Source organism: Chiloscyllium punctatum, chromosome 5 (genome assembly GCF_047496795.1).
Source record: "Chiloscyllium punctatum isolate Juve2018m chromosome 5, sChiPun1.3, whole genome shotgun sequence".
Classification (NCBI taxonomy): domain Eukaryota; kingdom Metazoa; phylum Chordata; class Chondrichthyes; order Orectolobiformes; family Hemiscylliidae; genus Chiloscyllium; species Chiloscyllium punctatum.
In genome coordinates this window covers 54,856,544-54,870,613 of record NC_092743.1, presented here as the reverse complement: position 1 = coordinate 54,870,613, position 14,070 = coordinate 54,856,544, and the positions used below count along the sequence as shown (strand labels likewise).

Below are 14,070 nucleotides of genomic sequence, written 5' to 3'. Positions count from 1 at the left end.
AAGCTATATTGTAGCTTTTAGTATTCGGGGAGGAAGAATTGTTTTGGTTGTGGTGACTCCTTATCAGAACCTAACACTGTTAACATCTTCTTTCACTTTTCAGAGCCAATCAACTTGCTGTTCTTTGCTAGCATTTTGTGTTTGAATTCAAATGTAATCATCAGGCTGTTTTCCACTTCTTTCATTTCCTTAACCTTGCCATACCTGTTATACTTTCACTTTTGGTTTGTCCTTATTATTTAAACTGATTGGACATTGAAACTTATTTAACTTGTTTCAGACTTCCTACTGATCTGTTGCATCATACTACCGACACTTACTCCATTTCATTTTGTCTTTCTTCTGTTGCCATTAATGTACTTGTTCATCTGTTACGAGAAGAATTGCCAGATTGTTTTCCTCATATGCTGTCTGACCTGTTTCTCAAGCTTTTCGTTTTTATTTCAGGATTGCTCAATCTTGCTGTTATTTGTCAGGTATTTTTCTTGTTCTAATAATCTACAGGATCATAGTTTCCCTGGGGAGTGGGGCAGTAAGGTATCTTCCTTTTCCAACATATTGATGATGTCATCGTTCACTTCATTCCCATGTGACTTGCAAGACCACAGAATACGGAAAGTCTGTCATGCTCTAGGCCTGATTTTGCTGAATAGAGGTGTGAGAAAGCAGTATGAGGTTAACTTATTTGTTGTATTATTCTTCCATTCCTATGTGGAAGCATCTTCACTGAATGGGTTTGTTGACAATTAAAACCATTTGAATCTGGTATGTAACTTGCACCTTACTCCTCAGTACAATATAGCAGCCAAATGACTGGGGTTTTCAGTGTTTTTGCTTGCTGATCAGTAATATTCCATATTATTGTGAATGGAAGAAATATTACAGATAAATAAGCACAGAAGTGTACCATCCTGTCGTTTCTGTTACCAGGCTGCCTTAAGAGATCTTTAATTTTGAATATGAAATTGTCAGTATGTGTGTGGTTAATCTTTGTATATTTTGAATCACTTGCTTGATATGTTTTGTTTTTGTTTCCTTTTGTTTAATAGATCAAGCATTGAAGAAGAAAATGGATTCTGTGGAACAAACTGCAGACCTTTTTGAAGACTTGCACTTGTACAAAGTACTAAATGCATTTGACTTGGCGACATCTTTGAAAAACAAACAAGGTAGCATTTGTACATTACAACAATCCACCTGAAATTTGAAGTGCTTAACTTGAATAACTACCTTGTTTTCATCGAAGAAAATAAAGTGCTATGCAAGACATTGTTGTAGAATTAATGACTTAGAGTTTAGCCTCAAGGCTGTTGTGAAATTGAGAAGAAGGTAATTTTCTGATAGTCCTGCAGAATTTAATTACAGAAATACTTCTATTTTTTTTCTTCTGTCTTGGTGTCTACAGGATATTTAGGGTGGACTGACCTTTTGGTTGGAAGCCTGCTTCACAAGGTCGAAGCTTTGAGGAGTAAGAGAGATAATTGATGATTGGGTCAGAATGCCAATATTAATCAGGGGTTTAAGTTGCAGAAGGAGTGATGTATCCGTATTGGGTAGTGGAATGGAGGGAGAGAGGGAATGTGGATGAATTCGAAATGCAAGGAAAAGGATAGAATATGTTTAATGATGTGTGGGGGTGAGTATGCTTGACTGGCTAGCTTGTTGTGTCTTCAGGAAATCCTCCTCTTATTTTTGGCCTACTAACAGTCCTGTGAAGTCACTAATCTCGTGGATTCATCCCTTGCCTCTGATAGGCTGCTGGGTTTTCCTGAGGCCTGGACAATGGTTAAAAATAGACAGAATGTTAAAGAAGGTAGCGAGTTTCATTACAATTGACTAACTGGTCTGCTTCCTGAAGCTGGTTAGTCGTAACTCAATTATTCCACCTCCATTAAAGCCAGAGATAAATGGGTTTGGGGTGAATTTGGTTCCTGTTATAAATTGTTTGGATTTGTGTCCCTGACACAATCCTAACCAATCATTTTTGACAGTTCAGGTTCAGTCCAGTTTCTCTTTAATATTTGAAGTAGTTGTCAGGGTGGTTTTTTAAAGAATACATTACTGAGTGCATTTAACTATTTAGGAACTGCCTGTCATTGACAGTTAAGCCTCGTATCTGTGGATTGCAGTGTGAAACTGGTGACATAACTGCTCCTGCTATATGACTGCACGTTTGTGTGAAGGTCAGTCAGAAAGAAGATTTATACAAATATATTTGAGTTATATTCCGAGCTCTGCTGCCCTGGTGAACAATATTAAGATGGTGTGTTGGGGGTGGGGGTGGATTCAAGATGGCGCTGACCCAGTATGTCTAGCTCTGGACCGGAACCCCCACACACAATAATGGACATGCCCTTGGCCGCAGCACAGCCTCCGCGATCGCCCCAGAGGACTTATCTATGGAGCAGGGTCTGGTCTCTGAGTTTGTGAAACTCTGAGAGAAGATTGATTCGTCGATGGAAAGGAGCAGGCTTGAATTGATCTCCATCATGCTGCAGAAGCATGACCATGTGATTCAATGTCTCTGGCAACACGTCGGAGAGGTGGAGTAACGGGCCACGGCCTCTGAAACTGCAGCGGAATCCTTGGCGGGTCAGGTACAGGCCTTGGAGGAGCACTTCGATGACCTCAAAAATGGAGGCCATTGGAAGAACATGCGTCTGATGGAGCTTTCAGAGCGTGAGGAGGAAGACCAGCTTGTCAGCTTGGAGCACTGGCTCCTGCAGTTTTTGAAGCTGGAAGTCGCGGCAGGCCAGGTTTGAGTGGAGTGGGCCCACCGGGTTGCAGTGCGCAGGCCCAGTCCTAGTGCGACTCCAGCATTATAGAGGCAAACAAATGCTGGAAGCCTCCAGAGCACTGGGGAAGGATCCACAGGCTCTGATATACAAAGGATCACAAATTATAGTTTTCCAATACTTTTCTGTGGTCAAGATTCGCAAGAGGAAGGCTTTTGCTGAGGTGAAAAGGTGGCTGAGGGACTTGAATATCCAGTATTCCGTAAAGTATCCGGCAATAGTACATTTCAGCCGTGGAGGGTCCGTGTCCAATTTTGACTCACCGGAAAAGGCAAAGGACTTTCTGGATGCTTTAAAATAGACTGGTTAGCTTGAATAATATGGACAATAATGTTTATTTTGTTTTTCTGTAATTTGCCTGGTTTACCTGGTTGTCGGAGGACTTTTTTTAATATATGTAGGGGTCATAATTGTGTTTTTTTTTCCTATTTTTTTCTCTCTCTCTCCTCTCTTCTCTCTCTCCCCTCCCATCATGCTTTGTTCTTTTTTTATATCTATGCAGATAACATTCTTCTCTTTTTAACTGATCTGATGACATATGTATCTTGTTTAATACAAGTGATTAATCTATTTAGTTTATCCTCAGGGTATAAAGTTAACATTATGAAGTCAGAGGCCGAGCCTGTGATTTCCCTTTCAGATGGTCACAGGGAAGTTTCTTGTATTTAGGCATTTTTATCACCCTGGCCTTTGATCAATTATATAAAGCTAACTTTGTGCAGCTGCTAGAGAAGATAAGGCAAGACCTTTGGCACTGGGAGGATCTTCCGATATCTTGGTTGGGTAGAATAGCTCTGGTCAAAATGAATGTTCTTCCTTGTTTATTATATCCTATGCAAATGCTCCCTTTGATGCGGCGTAGGCAAGCACTACGGAGACTTTACAGTTGGCTTGGATCTTTCATCTGGCATCATAGATGGCCTCTTATTAAGCTGGACAAATTGCAGCTTCCGCAGGAGATGGAATGTTTGGATTTCCTGGACTTTAAGAAATATTAATTGAATTCTTTTCTATCCTATGTGGCTGACTGGGCCTGCCAGGATCCGTGGTCAATTTGGTTGAACTTCGAGGCCTCCCAGGCAAAATGCACCCTCATCAATTTGTTATTTATGGACAAGATGAGGACTGTTATGGACGATTGCAGAAATCCGATTGTCCAGTTAAAGCATGGAAAATTATGCGGCATGGTGAGGGCAACTTACAAAAAAAAACTTTCCCTTTCACTCCCATAGTGGGAATGTTAGGATTCCGTCCAGGGTCGATGGATTCTGGCTTTAATCTCTGGGAGTCTAGAGGAGTCTCCTGTTTGGGAGATTTATTTGGCGGCGAGGTCATGATTTCTTTCGAGCAGCTGAGTCAGAAATATGAGCCATCCGGGAGGGATTTCTTTCGCTACTTTCAGGTTAGGGACTTTGTGCGGAAAAAGACTATGTTGATGGTTAGTCCCTATTATAAGTCAGATATGGAGATGAGAGTGCTCCTGTCTACGGGTGCTCTCTTGGTCAGCACCCTCTGTCACTTGTTAGGAAGTAATGTTTCAAAGTATATTGAGTGGCTATGCGGAATCTGGACTTGGCATTTGGGGGTGTGGGAGGATATTTAGGAGGACGTAAGGAAGATTTTAATTTGTAACAGAACACAGGCTGTACGATTTGAAGGTACTCCACAGGGCTCATTTGGCACCGGAGAAGCTTGCGAAATTTAAGACAGGAGCACCCCCACTGTGTCCCAAATGTAAAACAGATGTTGGCTTGTGATCATTTACTCATTGCTTGTGATCATGCCACAAGGTTCATATGTATAGCGAGTGTTTTGGAAAGGGTCTTGGGATCTGAAGTAAGTTGGATCCGGTATCCCTCCTCTTTGCTAAATTTCCCTGTTTGAACGTGCAAGGGAAGTAACTATTTAATATTCTTTAATTCTGTGCGAGGAAGAACATTCTAATGAGCTGGGTGTGGGGTAATCCCCCGGGACTTTCAGGCTGGTGTAGATTAGTTATGCAGCGCATCCCTCCAGACTTCCTTACGAGTATGGTGCAGAAAATTGAACCGTTTTATAGAACATGGCAGCTCTTTCTGAATGATGTAGGTGCAGACTTGTCAGCTATATTGATCAGGGCCTTTGTGTAGTCGTGAGGACTATGTCTGGCGGTCGGGGGGGGGCTCCGGGGGGGAAGAATTCCAAACAAATACGGGTTTGCTTACTAATGCTCCCAATGGTGGGGAGCTTTGGTGGGATTGCACTGAGTACAGTAACTTAACTGAATATAACTTAATTTACGTTGGTTTCACTTGGTTTAAATTTTTTTTTCTCTTAGTTATTTATTGAATTGTGGTTTTTGTAGGTTTTTTTCCTCTCTTCCAGTGGTTTGTGGAGTAGAATACTAGTTTGTTTTGTTATTGTCATTATATTATAAGGTTGTTAAACTATTTTGTAGTGATTTTCTAATTTTGTAAAAAAATTAATCTTTTTCTCAATTAAAATATTTACAAAAAAAAAGGTGTAGGTGGGAATATCGCTTTCATCTAATGCTGAAAAATCTATGAAAGTGTTAGGTTGGTTAAATGGTTGTGTGGAATTCTAAAACATTGTATCATATCAGCTTGGGGTGAGACTGCATCTCCTGCAACCCAAAACTTGTGTAATGCTGCCTCCTATAATGTGCACTGCAGTCAGACTTCGTGTTAATCTTTGGAGATTCTCTCTTTAGATAGAGGAGTGCAAATTTTCTTCATGAATTTACCAGTATCAAATCTAGTAACACTGTGTCATGCAGATTTGAGAATAACCTTCTTTGTTTCTTGAAGGTGTAGCTGATGATACCTTTTCTTCTGATCGAATTGAATCTGAAAATGCAAAACCTTTGAGTTTACACGATGCTCAAAATTCAAGCTCTCACAAGGATGAACGGAGAGTGCACGTACTTAACATTCCTGTTGAGTTTCCACCGCACAGGATGAAAGATAAGCTTACCATAATTTTTCAGCGGGCTGTCAACGGTGGTGGAGAAATAGCCAAATTTCAGTATCCGACTAGAATTCTAGGATCTGCTGTTATTACATTTTGTGATGCCAAAGGTACTGTATACTTGAAGTAAGATGTAGCTTTTCAAAATGTTTCTTAACAGTAATGCAGAATTTTACTCAAAACACTTTTTTTTTTATGCACAGAGCTTATGTTTGTACCCTATACAAACGTACTATTAGGAGCAAATGTAGCCATTTGGGCCCTCAAACCTGCTCTGCCATTTGATAAGGTCATGACTGAGCTGTCTGTTTTCTGAATTCCATATTCCCATCAGTTGTTGATAACCTTTGATGCAGTACCTAATAATAATATATCTATCTCCTCCTTCAAGATATTCATTGACATCATCTCCATTGCCTTTTAAGCCAGAGTTCCAAAGTTGCATGGCCTCCAAGTGAAAAACATTGCACTCATCCCTGTTCTAAAAAGGTGACCTGAATTTTAAAATACAGCCTCCTAGTCCTGAACTCACCCCAACATCCTGTCCACGTCTACCTTTTTGAAACCATTCAGGATCATCTGTACTTCAATCCAGTCACCTTGTACACTTCTCAACTCCAGTTCAAACAAGACCAGACTGTCCAATCTTTCCAATAAGACAAGGAATGCATTCCAGAATCAGTTGAGTAAATCCTTGAATTATCTCCAAAGTATGTACATCCTTACTTACACCCTTGCATCTATATTTGTCTGCATCTCCCTTGTGTCCTGTTCACAACTTTCCCATCTATTTTTGTGACATCTGCAAATTTAGCTGCAATACCTTCATTCCCCTTATCAAGATCATTGAAATAAATTGTAAAAGTTGAGTGACACACACTTGCAGGACATCTCATGTCCTGCCAATCAGAGAAGAAAAAATGTTTTCTATTAGTCAGCTAATCTATCCATGAAAATTTGCTATAGCCTATGCCATGAGTTCCTACTTTGAGCAATGACGTTTTAATTGGCACCTTGTCAAATCTCTTCTGGAAATCCAAGTGATGCCCAAGATATACTTTCTCAAGGACCCACATTTATAAGATAGCACCATAATTCTCTCGACTTGAAAGATTGAATTTAACATCTATCAAACAAAGAACACAATCCATCTTGGGTATTTTCAGTATTTATGAAAATTTATTTTACTCTGTTCAGTAACTCCTCAAAAGTGGTTATCAAAGTACTGTCAGCATTATATTCTGTTTAAGCAAAAGAAAAAGAATAACCTTCTCAAATGCTTTATTGTAGTGTTTTAAAAGGATCCTGATGGGTATGGTTACTGCTTTAAATGAAATATGTGGTTTGACTTTGTAAGATGATCATTAAAATTATTGGTAAGGTATTTTGGATATTTTCTTGGAAGATGCTGCATTTTTTGTCTGAAATTTTATAATCATGTAAGTTAGTATTGAAATGCAAATTGGAATGACATCTAATTACAAAATGCAAATTTGTCTTGAAATTTGGAAATTATTCTAATAGCTTTCGAAAACAATGTGACCTGTAGGGCAAAAGGTTCAATTGTTTTCGTTTCCAGTCTCAGACAAACGTGCATAATACTTAATACACAATTCATGAAACAAAAATATAGGTGCAAAGTAGCTTCCTTAATTGTACTGTTGTGAAAAATTATGTTATGTCCACTAGCCCAAAAATATGCTAAACGTGCTTATTTTCTATGTAGTTGCGGAAAGAGTTGTCAAACAGGAACATCGCTTGATCACCATTAATAATAAAAAATTTCCCATACAAGTGAAGTTGTATGATGAGAAAGATGGTGTGTTGGATAAAGATGTCATTGGAACTGAAATTTGCCCTATGGTTACTGTGAGTATTTACCAAACTTGGGTAGGTTACTCTTAAGTATCAGCAGAAAAGATAGATACAGCTAATGCTGTAAATCTGAAATAAAAATAACAGAATCTGAAAATTCTTAGCAGGTCAGGCAACATCTGTGGAGCGAAACAGAATTAATGCTTCAGATTGGAATAAAAGTTCCAAACATTAATTCTGTTTCTCTCATCATAGATGCTGCCAATCTTGTTTGTGTTTCAGATTTCCAGCATCCAGAGTGTTTTGCTAAAAAATGTATTTTAAAAGATCAGAGACCTGAAGCAGTATTGTAACTAGTTAACTATTTCTCTTCGTAGATGTGGCCTGGCCTACTGGACATTTTCAGCAGTTTCTGTTTACATACTGTTGTATTGCTGCTAGTGAGCTAGAACTATGTTTTCTCCCTTAGTTTGTGGTATTTTAATGTCTACCAACTTAATTTGACAACAGACAGAATATAGAATGGAAGGGTATATTGTGAGATAAAACTATTTCTTTGGCAAATACAATTTTACAGAACAGCAAGATTTTGTTTTGTCAATTCACAGGTGGAGTCATCATCGATTCCTGTTGATTTGCCAAAGGAAAAATCAGAAATTTTCCAGAGTTTAATGAGCATTCAGGACAATAATTTCACTGCTGAGGACGTGATGGAAGCTGTGCAGTCTGGTTTAAACTTCGAATCAGCTTTGCGGTATCTTTCTCATGAGTGTTTTATTTGTGGAGAGCATGTAACCTTTAGCAAGGTATGGTTTAATATATAGAATTTTGGCTTTAATGTGAGGTAGAGAGCTGTATATCCACAAGCTATATATGACCCAAGCAGTTCAGATTTACTATTTTCAAATCTGAAGTACTTCACATTTTTGACTTGGTGTGTTGTATTTATGTAAGAAAGACACAGCAAAAAAAATCATTCCCATGTGTTTTTGCACACATTAATCAGTTGATTTAATTCCTGTGCACTGACCAGGAAAAACATATATATTGCCAGTTCATCAACCTTCTGGCTGAAGTTCTCTTCAAGCTGCCAGCTGTCCCCATTAGAAAATTACTCCATTTAAAAACTTTTTCTTATGATCCTTTTGGCAATTCAATTTATTTTAATCCACTTTCCCCTTTTAAATTGCCACATCACAGGACATGAGTCCTAATGTGATTCTGTGTCATGGTATTGTGAAGCTTCCCATGTTGCAATGTACTTTGATCAAACATTGATAAAATGATCGATTTAACAAAAGTCCCTTAGTGTCAGTAAACAACACTTTTAATATTCAAGTGATAAGATGGTCGAGCACATGCTCTGCTATAACTGATTGAGTTGTTAACAATACATTAGTATTGAAATGATGGCTTGGAAAATTAATTGTTTTGTCAGACACTGATTCGAATTTTCTTATTATGGTTTAGTTGTGCTTTCTTGGTAGTGGTGATATAATTACTGAAGGTTTCAGATTATTAGTACTAGAAATTATTGTCACATGTAGTTCGGCCACATGTGGAATATTCTGTGCAATTCTGGTCTCCTTCTTCCTATCAGAAGGATGTTGTGAAACTGGAAAGGGTTCAGAAAAGATTTACAAGGATGTTGCCAGGTTTGGAGGATTTGAGCTCTTGGGAGAGGCTGAATCAGGTGGGGGTGTTTTCCCTGGAATGCTGCAGGCTGAGGGTGACCTTACAGAGGTTTACAAAATCATGCAGGTCATGGATAGGGTAAATAGACAAGGTCTTTCCTTGGGGCGGGAGAGTCCAGAACTAGAGGGCATAGGTTTAGGCTAAGAGGGGGAAGATATAAAAGGGACCTAAGGGGCAGCTTTTTCACACAGAGGGTGGTATGTGTATGGAATGAGCTGCCAGAGGATGTGGTGGAGGCTGATGCAAATACAGCATTTAAAAGGGACCTGGATGGGTATATGAATAGGAAAGGTTTAGAGGGATGCGGGCTAAGTGCTGGTAAATGGGACTAGATTAGGTTAGGATACCTGATCAGCATGGATGTATTGGACCGAAAGGTCTGTTTCCGTGCTGTACATCTCCATGACTATGTACTCAAGAACAGGGATACAGTGATACAGCGAAAAATGTACAATGTCGTTATTCCTACTGCCATCTTGGGTACAAAGGTACCTGGGTACAAAATCTTAGGTACTAAGTAGAAAAATAAAGAGATAAAGTTAAAAGGTAAGCATTACAATCCTCCTTCAGCCATGGGCCTGCAGACGCTTCACACTGAGCTTTCCCCACAAGGACACGTTCTCTCACTCCTGCTGGGCTTGATCTTCTCCGCACTGCTATCTCACTGCCCATCACCAGAGTCCTGCCCAGGCTCACAGCCAACCACTCCATACCTTGACAATGCTGTAATGCTGCCAACCACTCAAGTTCCACGTGGCTCACCAGCTGCCTTGTTACCGAGTGCCAAAGTAGGATTATCATGTATTTATTTGACAAATTTTACGTTTAGTATGAAAACATTGGATTGCCAAAAACATACCAAGGTCATATAGCACATGAACAGTCCCAGCTATTCTACTCAGCAAGGCTGTTAGGAACGTTTGTGTGGAATATAGACTAGTACTCTGAGGGTGATGTTTTAAGGCCATGAAGTAAATTGTTGAAGCACCATACAGCAAACTAGATTCTTCATCTAACATTCTGTACCCAGTCAGTAATTGTTTGATATGGGTAATGATTGCTATGAAAGCAGTTGCCCTGCCTAGCAATTTAAAAAAAAAACAATCAGGTGATTTAAGTGTTTAATAAAGTACTTTCGGAATTTCAGTAAATTTTCTTCAAAACTTTTCTGGGAGAACAGTGCGTATTCATACATAGAATCCTATTTAATCTGTTTGTAAACTTTCTTTCTCACTGTGATGCAAGGATTGTATTATGTTATCATTTAAAAATATTTTGTTGTCTTCCAAGTATTTGAAAAGTATGCACTTAGAACAATAGAAATAAGAAAATTCAATGAGAGCTGTAGCAGCTTTCAAGCACTCTTTAAATCCCATGTTAACTTCTGGCCAATAATTGCTTAGAGACAAAAAACCCCTGCCAGTACACCACCCCCTCACCTCCATCCAGGGTCCAAACAGTCCTTCTAGGCGAGACAGAGGTTCACCTGCCTCTTTTCCAACCTGCCTTTACTGCATCAGGTGCTCCCAATGTGACATTCTGTACATCGGGGAGACCGAACGTAAACGTAGGAAAAGGTTCGCCGAGCATTTCAGCTGCATCCGCAGGTGCCGACCGGACCTTCCCTTAACTGCCTATTTCAATTCCTCCAGCCACTCCTTTTCCAACATGACCATCCTTGGTCTCCTCCGTTGCCAAAAAAACCACAGTACAAGTAGGAGGGACAACACTTCATCTTCAACCTGGGCAGCTTACAGTCTAGAAGACTCGACATTGAGTTCTCCAATTTCAAATAACCTCTCCTGCCCCCCCCCCCCCCCCCCCACCCCCCACCTTCTGCCACCAGCCAAGATTTACTCCTGACCAACCAGGCCGTACCCTCTACCTGCCTTCACCTATCCCCACTTCACCACACTGCCCCTGCCTCTGCCTTCCCCCTTTATCTGCAGCTTCCCCCACACCCACTCCCAGTCCTGAAGAAGGGTTACACGCGAAACATTGACTTCTGCACCTCCTGATGCTGCTTGGCTTGCTGTGTTCTTCCAGCCTCCTGCCTGACCAATAATCACTTACAGTCAGTTATATTTGTATAATGTCGAACTGTCGCCACTGCTAATCTTATATAATCTAATATGTCTTATCTGCTCATTATGCAGCACTTAAATGTGGATTTATTTTTGTGGTGTGATATAATGTGTTGTCTGTTTGTAGACTAAAGTTAATTTAAATGACTTGTGTTAAACTAGAAACATTATTCTGGTTTACTGTTTGTGACAAATTGATTAGAATCTTTTTTTTTATTTTTGCAGGTTGTGATGATGCCATACTGTAACTGTTCATTCTGTAAAGACTGTTTTAGGCAATATTTTTCATCAGTTATAAAGGAGAAGAGTATAATTGATATGGTTTGCCCAAAATGCAGTGCACCAGACCTGAAAAGTTCCAACCTCCAAGAGGATGTCACAGAATACTTCAACTTCTTGGATATTCAGGTTAGAGTTTTAGAATCTGCTGAGAAAAATTCAGTGCACAGAAGTGAAGCGCAGTGCACAGTATCAGAAGCTTAGTTCAGGAAGTAATGTGGGTAATTATCTTAATGGAAGCACCAAGCACTCTGGGAAACAAATACGGGACAATAAAATACTTAAAGTCAAAGGTATAGTACTGGAATTAATAAATATATTTGTTCATGTGTGACTTCTTAAAAATAGGAGTGCAAATGTTTGGGTAGTTTAGCTCTTTTAATAATGAAGTCACAATCTATGTCTCCATTGACTTTTAAATAAAATACGTTAAATTGGATGAACCAATATATCTGCATATATTTTATGTGTAGATTCGCTACTATCTTGACGAAGGGCTTCATGAGTTGTTCCAAAGAAAGCTTCGAGACCGAACTTTGATGGAAATGCCAAACTTCAGATGGTGTGCACATGTAAGAATGTCTTGCAGTTGTCCCACTTCGGTTTCTTATTGCTGAAGAAAAACACATTTTGTCAAACTTTTCTTCTTGCATGAATGAGAAAAATTCACAAGAATGCCACTTTAAGGGGGAAAGCAACATTTATACTGTAAGACCGGAGCATGCTGATTATTTTGCAAGTGAACGCTGATTGTTAGAGGCATTGCCCTGGAGAATGTGCCAGCTAATGATGTTTAACAGTTAACTGCAAGGCTTTTAAACAAAAAAGGGCAAATTGACTCTGGTCAAGAAATTGCATTGGAAAATGAACCAGCAATGATTGTAACGTTTGTTGTGGAGTTGAAACAAGTATAGTGTATGTACATGTATCTGCAAAGAACAGGGTCCTGTGTATGAATGTATGTAGCCTCCTTTACACACACAGGTGCCACACTGAGGATCTGACTGGCAATCCTAAATTAGTTGTCTAAATTTGTGCACACTCCCAATTATCCAGCAAGTATTATCCATGGAAAGAGAATGGGTCTGGGTGGGTTACGCTTCGGCGGGTCGGAGTGGACTTGTTGGGCCTGTTTCCACACTAAGTAATCTAATCTACTCAGAATAGAGTTAACATTTTGAATCTGGTATGACTTCTTCAGAATCCCCAAGCCAGCCTAAATCACATTTTCCAATACTTGGTCAGTAGCTTTGAATGTTTCAGCACTTTAAATGCATAAAAAAGTACTTTATTGAATGAGATGAAAGTTTCTGCCCCTACGGACCTTTCAACTAGTTGATTGCCAATTTGGCAATGTTGAGCTGCTTTTCATGTCCTCCTTTTAATTTTTATATTTATGATATCATACTACTTTACTGTTTGTCAGCTCAACTGCCTTCTTCACAAAACTCCTTGCATGCAATATGATATTTACTGTTGAATGCTTGCGGTATTTGCAAGTGCTTGCTGGTTGACTATGGTCAGTACCTTGCCTTTTGCGAGCATGCATGCACATGCACTGCGCCGATTCAAATCAACAAATAGATGACAGTCAATCACTGGTTCACTTCTTGGTGCAATGCATTGACTAGTCAGAGTCAACCTGTCAGGTTTAAAATTTAAAGCTTGAAAAATCATCATTAACCAGTGTATTCTCCATCGCAATGTTTCTACAAATGAGTCTACTTGCCACCAAACAGCATTCTCGTACAGTATAAATGTTAGATTTCCCTTTATGCTGATTCTCACGATTTGCTCAAATCAGCGCTTGACAATACAAGGTATCTTTTTGCAAGCAATAATCAAATGTTATATTGTTTCTTTCAGTGTTCCTTCGGACTGTTACACGAAGTAGATCGACTGAGAATGGATTGTCCTTCTTGTAAGAAAAGCACATGCTTCCAATGCAAAATTCCAGTAAGTAATCCATTGTTCTGTGTACAGCTTTGTATTTCATTCATATGCCTTCCAGTCGTTGTCACAATATCACAGAATTGTGACCGATAACTGATATTTGTGATGTAGAGGAAGCTATTCAATCTCCTAATTTGGGGAAATAACATAGAAACAAAGGGCTGGATTAACTCCGCAGATCTGGCAGCATCAGTAGACATTTTGAATCTGGTATGACATTTTCAGAATCCCCAAGCCGGTCTGAATTACATTTCCAATACTTGGTCAGTAGCTTTGAATATTTCAGCACTTTAAATGCATTAAAAAAATCTTTATTAAATGAGATGAAAGTTTCTGCCCCTACGGACCTTTCAACTCGTGATTTCCAAACTAGCAATGTTGAGTTGCCCTCCTTTTAAGTTTTATACTGCATGATATCATACTACTTTACTTTTTGTCAGCTCACCTGCCTTCTTCATAAAACTCCTTGCATTGAGATTTAT

General features: G+C 39.3%; 2 protein-coding genes across 8 annotated transcripts in view; one reads left to right on the top strand and one right to left on the bottom strand.

Annotated features, from left to right (window-relative positions):
- Nucleotides 1–14,070, bottom strand: part of snx16 (sorting nexin 16) — a 386,689-nt gene that overhangs the window by 193,516 nt on the left and 179,103 nt on the right. The gene's annotated exons all lie outside the window — the stretch shown is intronic.
- LOC140477089 (uncharacterized) overlaps nucleotides 1–14,070 on the top strand; it is a 66,183-nt gene that overhangs the window by 29,275 nt on the left and 22,838 nt on the right. For 6 of the 7 annotated variants that reach the window (XM_072570340.1, XM_072570339.1, XM_072570342.1 and 3 more), the window contains 8 exons: nucleotides 1,050–1,169; nucleotides 3,836–3,982; nucleotides 5,603–5,872; nucleotides 7,489–7,631; nucleotides 8,186–8,383; nucleotides 11,582–11,764; nucleotides 12,109–12,207; nucleotides 13,502–13,591. In XM_072570340.1, the coding sequence (XP_072426441.1) occupies nucleotides 1,050–1,169; nucleotides 3,836–3,982; nucleotides 5,603–5,872; nucleotides 7,489–7,631; nucleotides 8,186–8,383; nucleotides 11,582–11,764; nucleotides 12,109–12,207; nucleotides 13,502–13,591 (1,250 nt within the window). The remainder of the gene's footprint in view (nucleotides 1–1,049; nucleotides 1,170–3,835; nucleotides 3,983–5,602; nucleotides 5,873–7,488; nucleotides 7,632–8,185; nucleotides 8,384–11,581; nucleotides 11,765–12,108; nucleotides 12,208–13,501; nucleotides 13,592–14,070) is intronic. The other variant, XM_072570341.1, reaches the window with a different exon arrangement.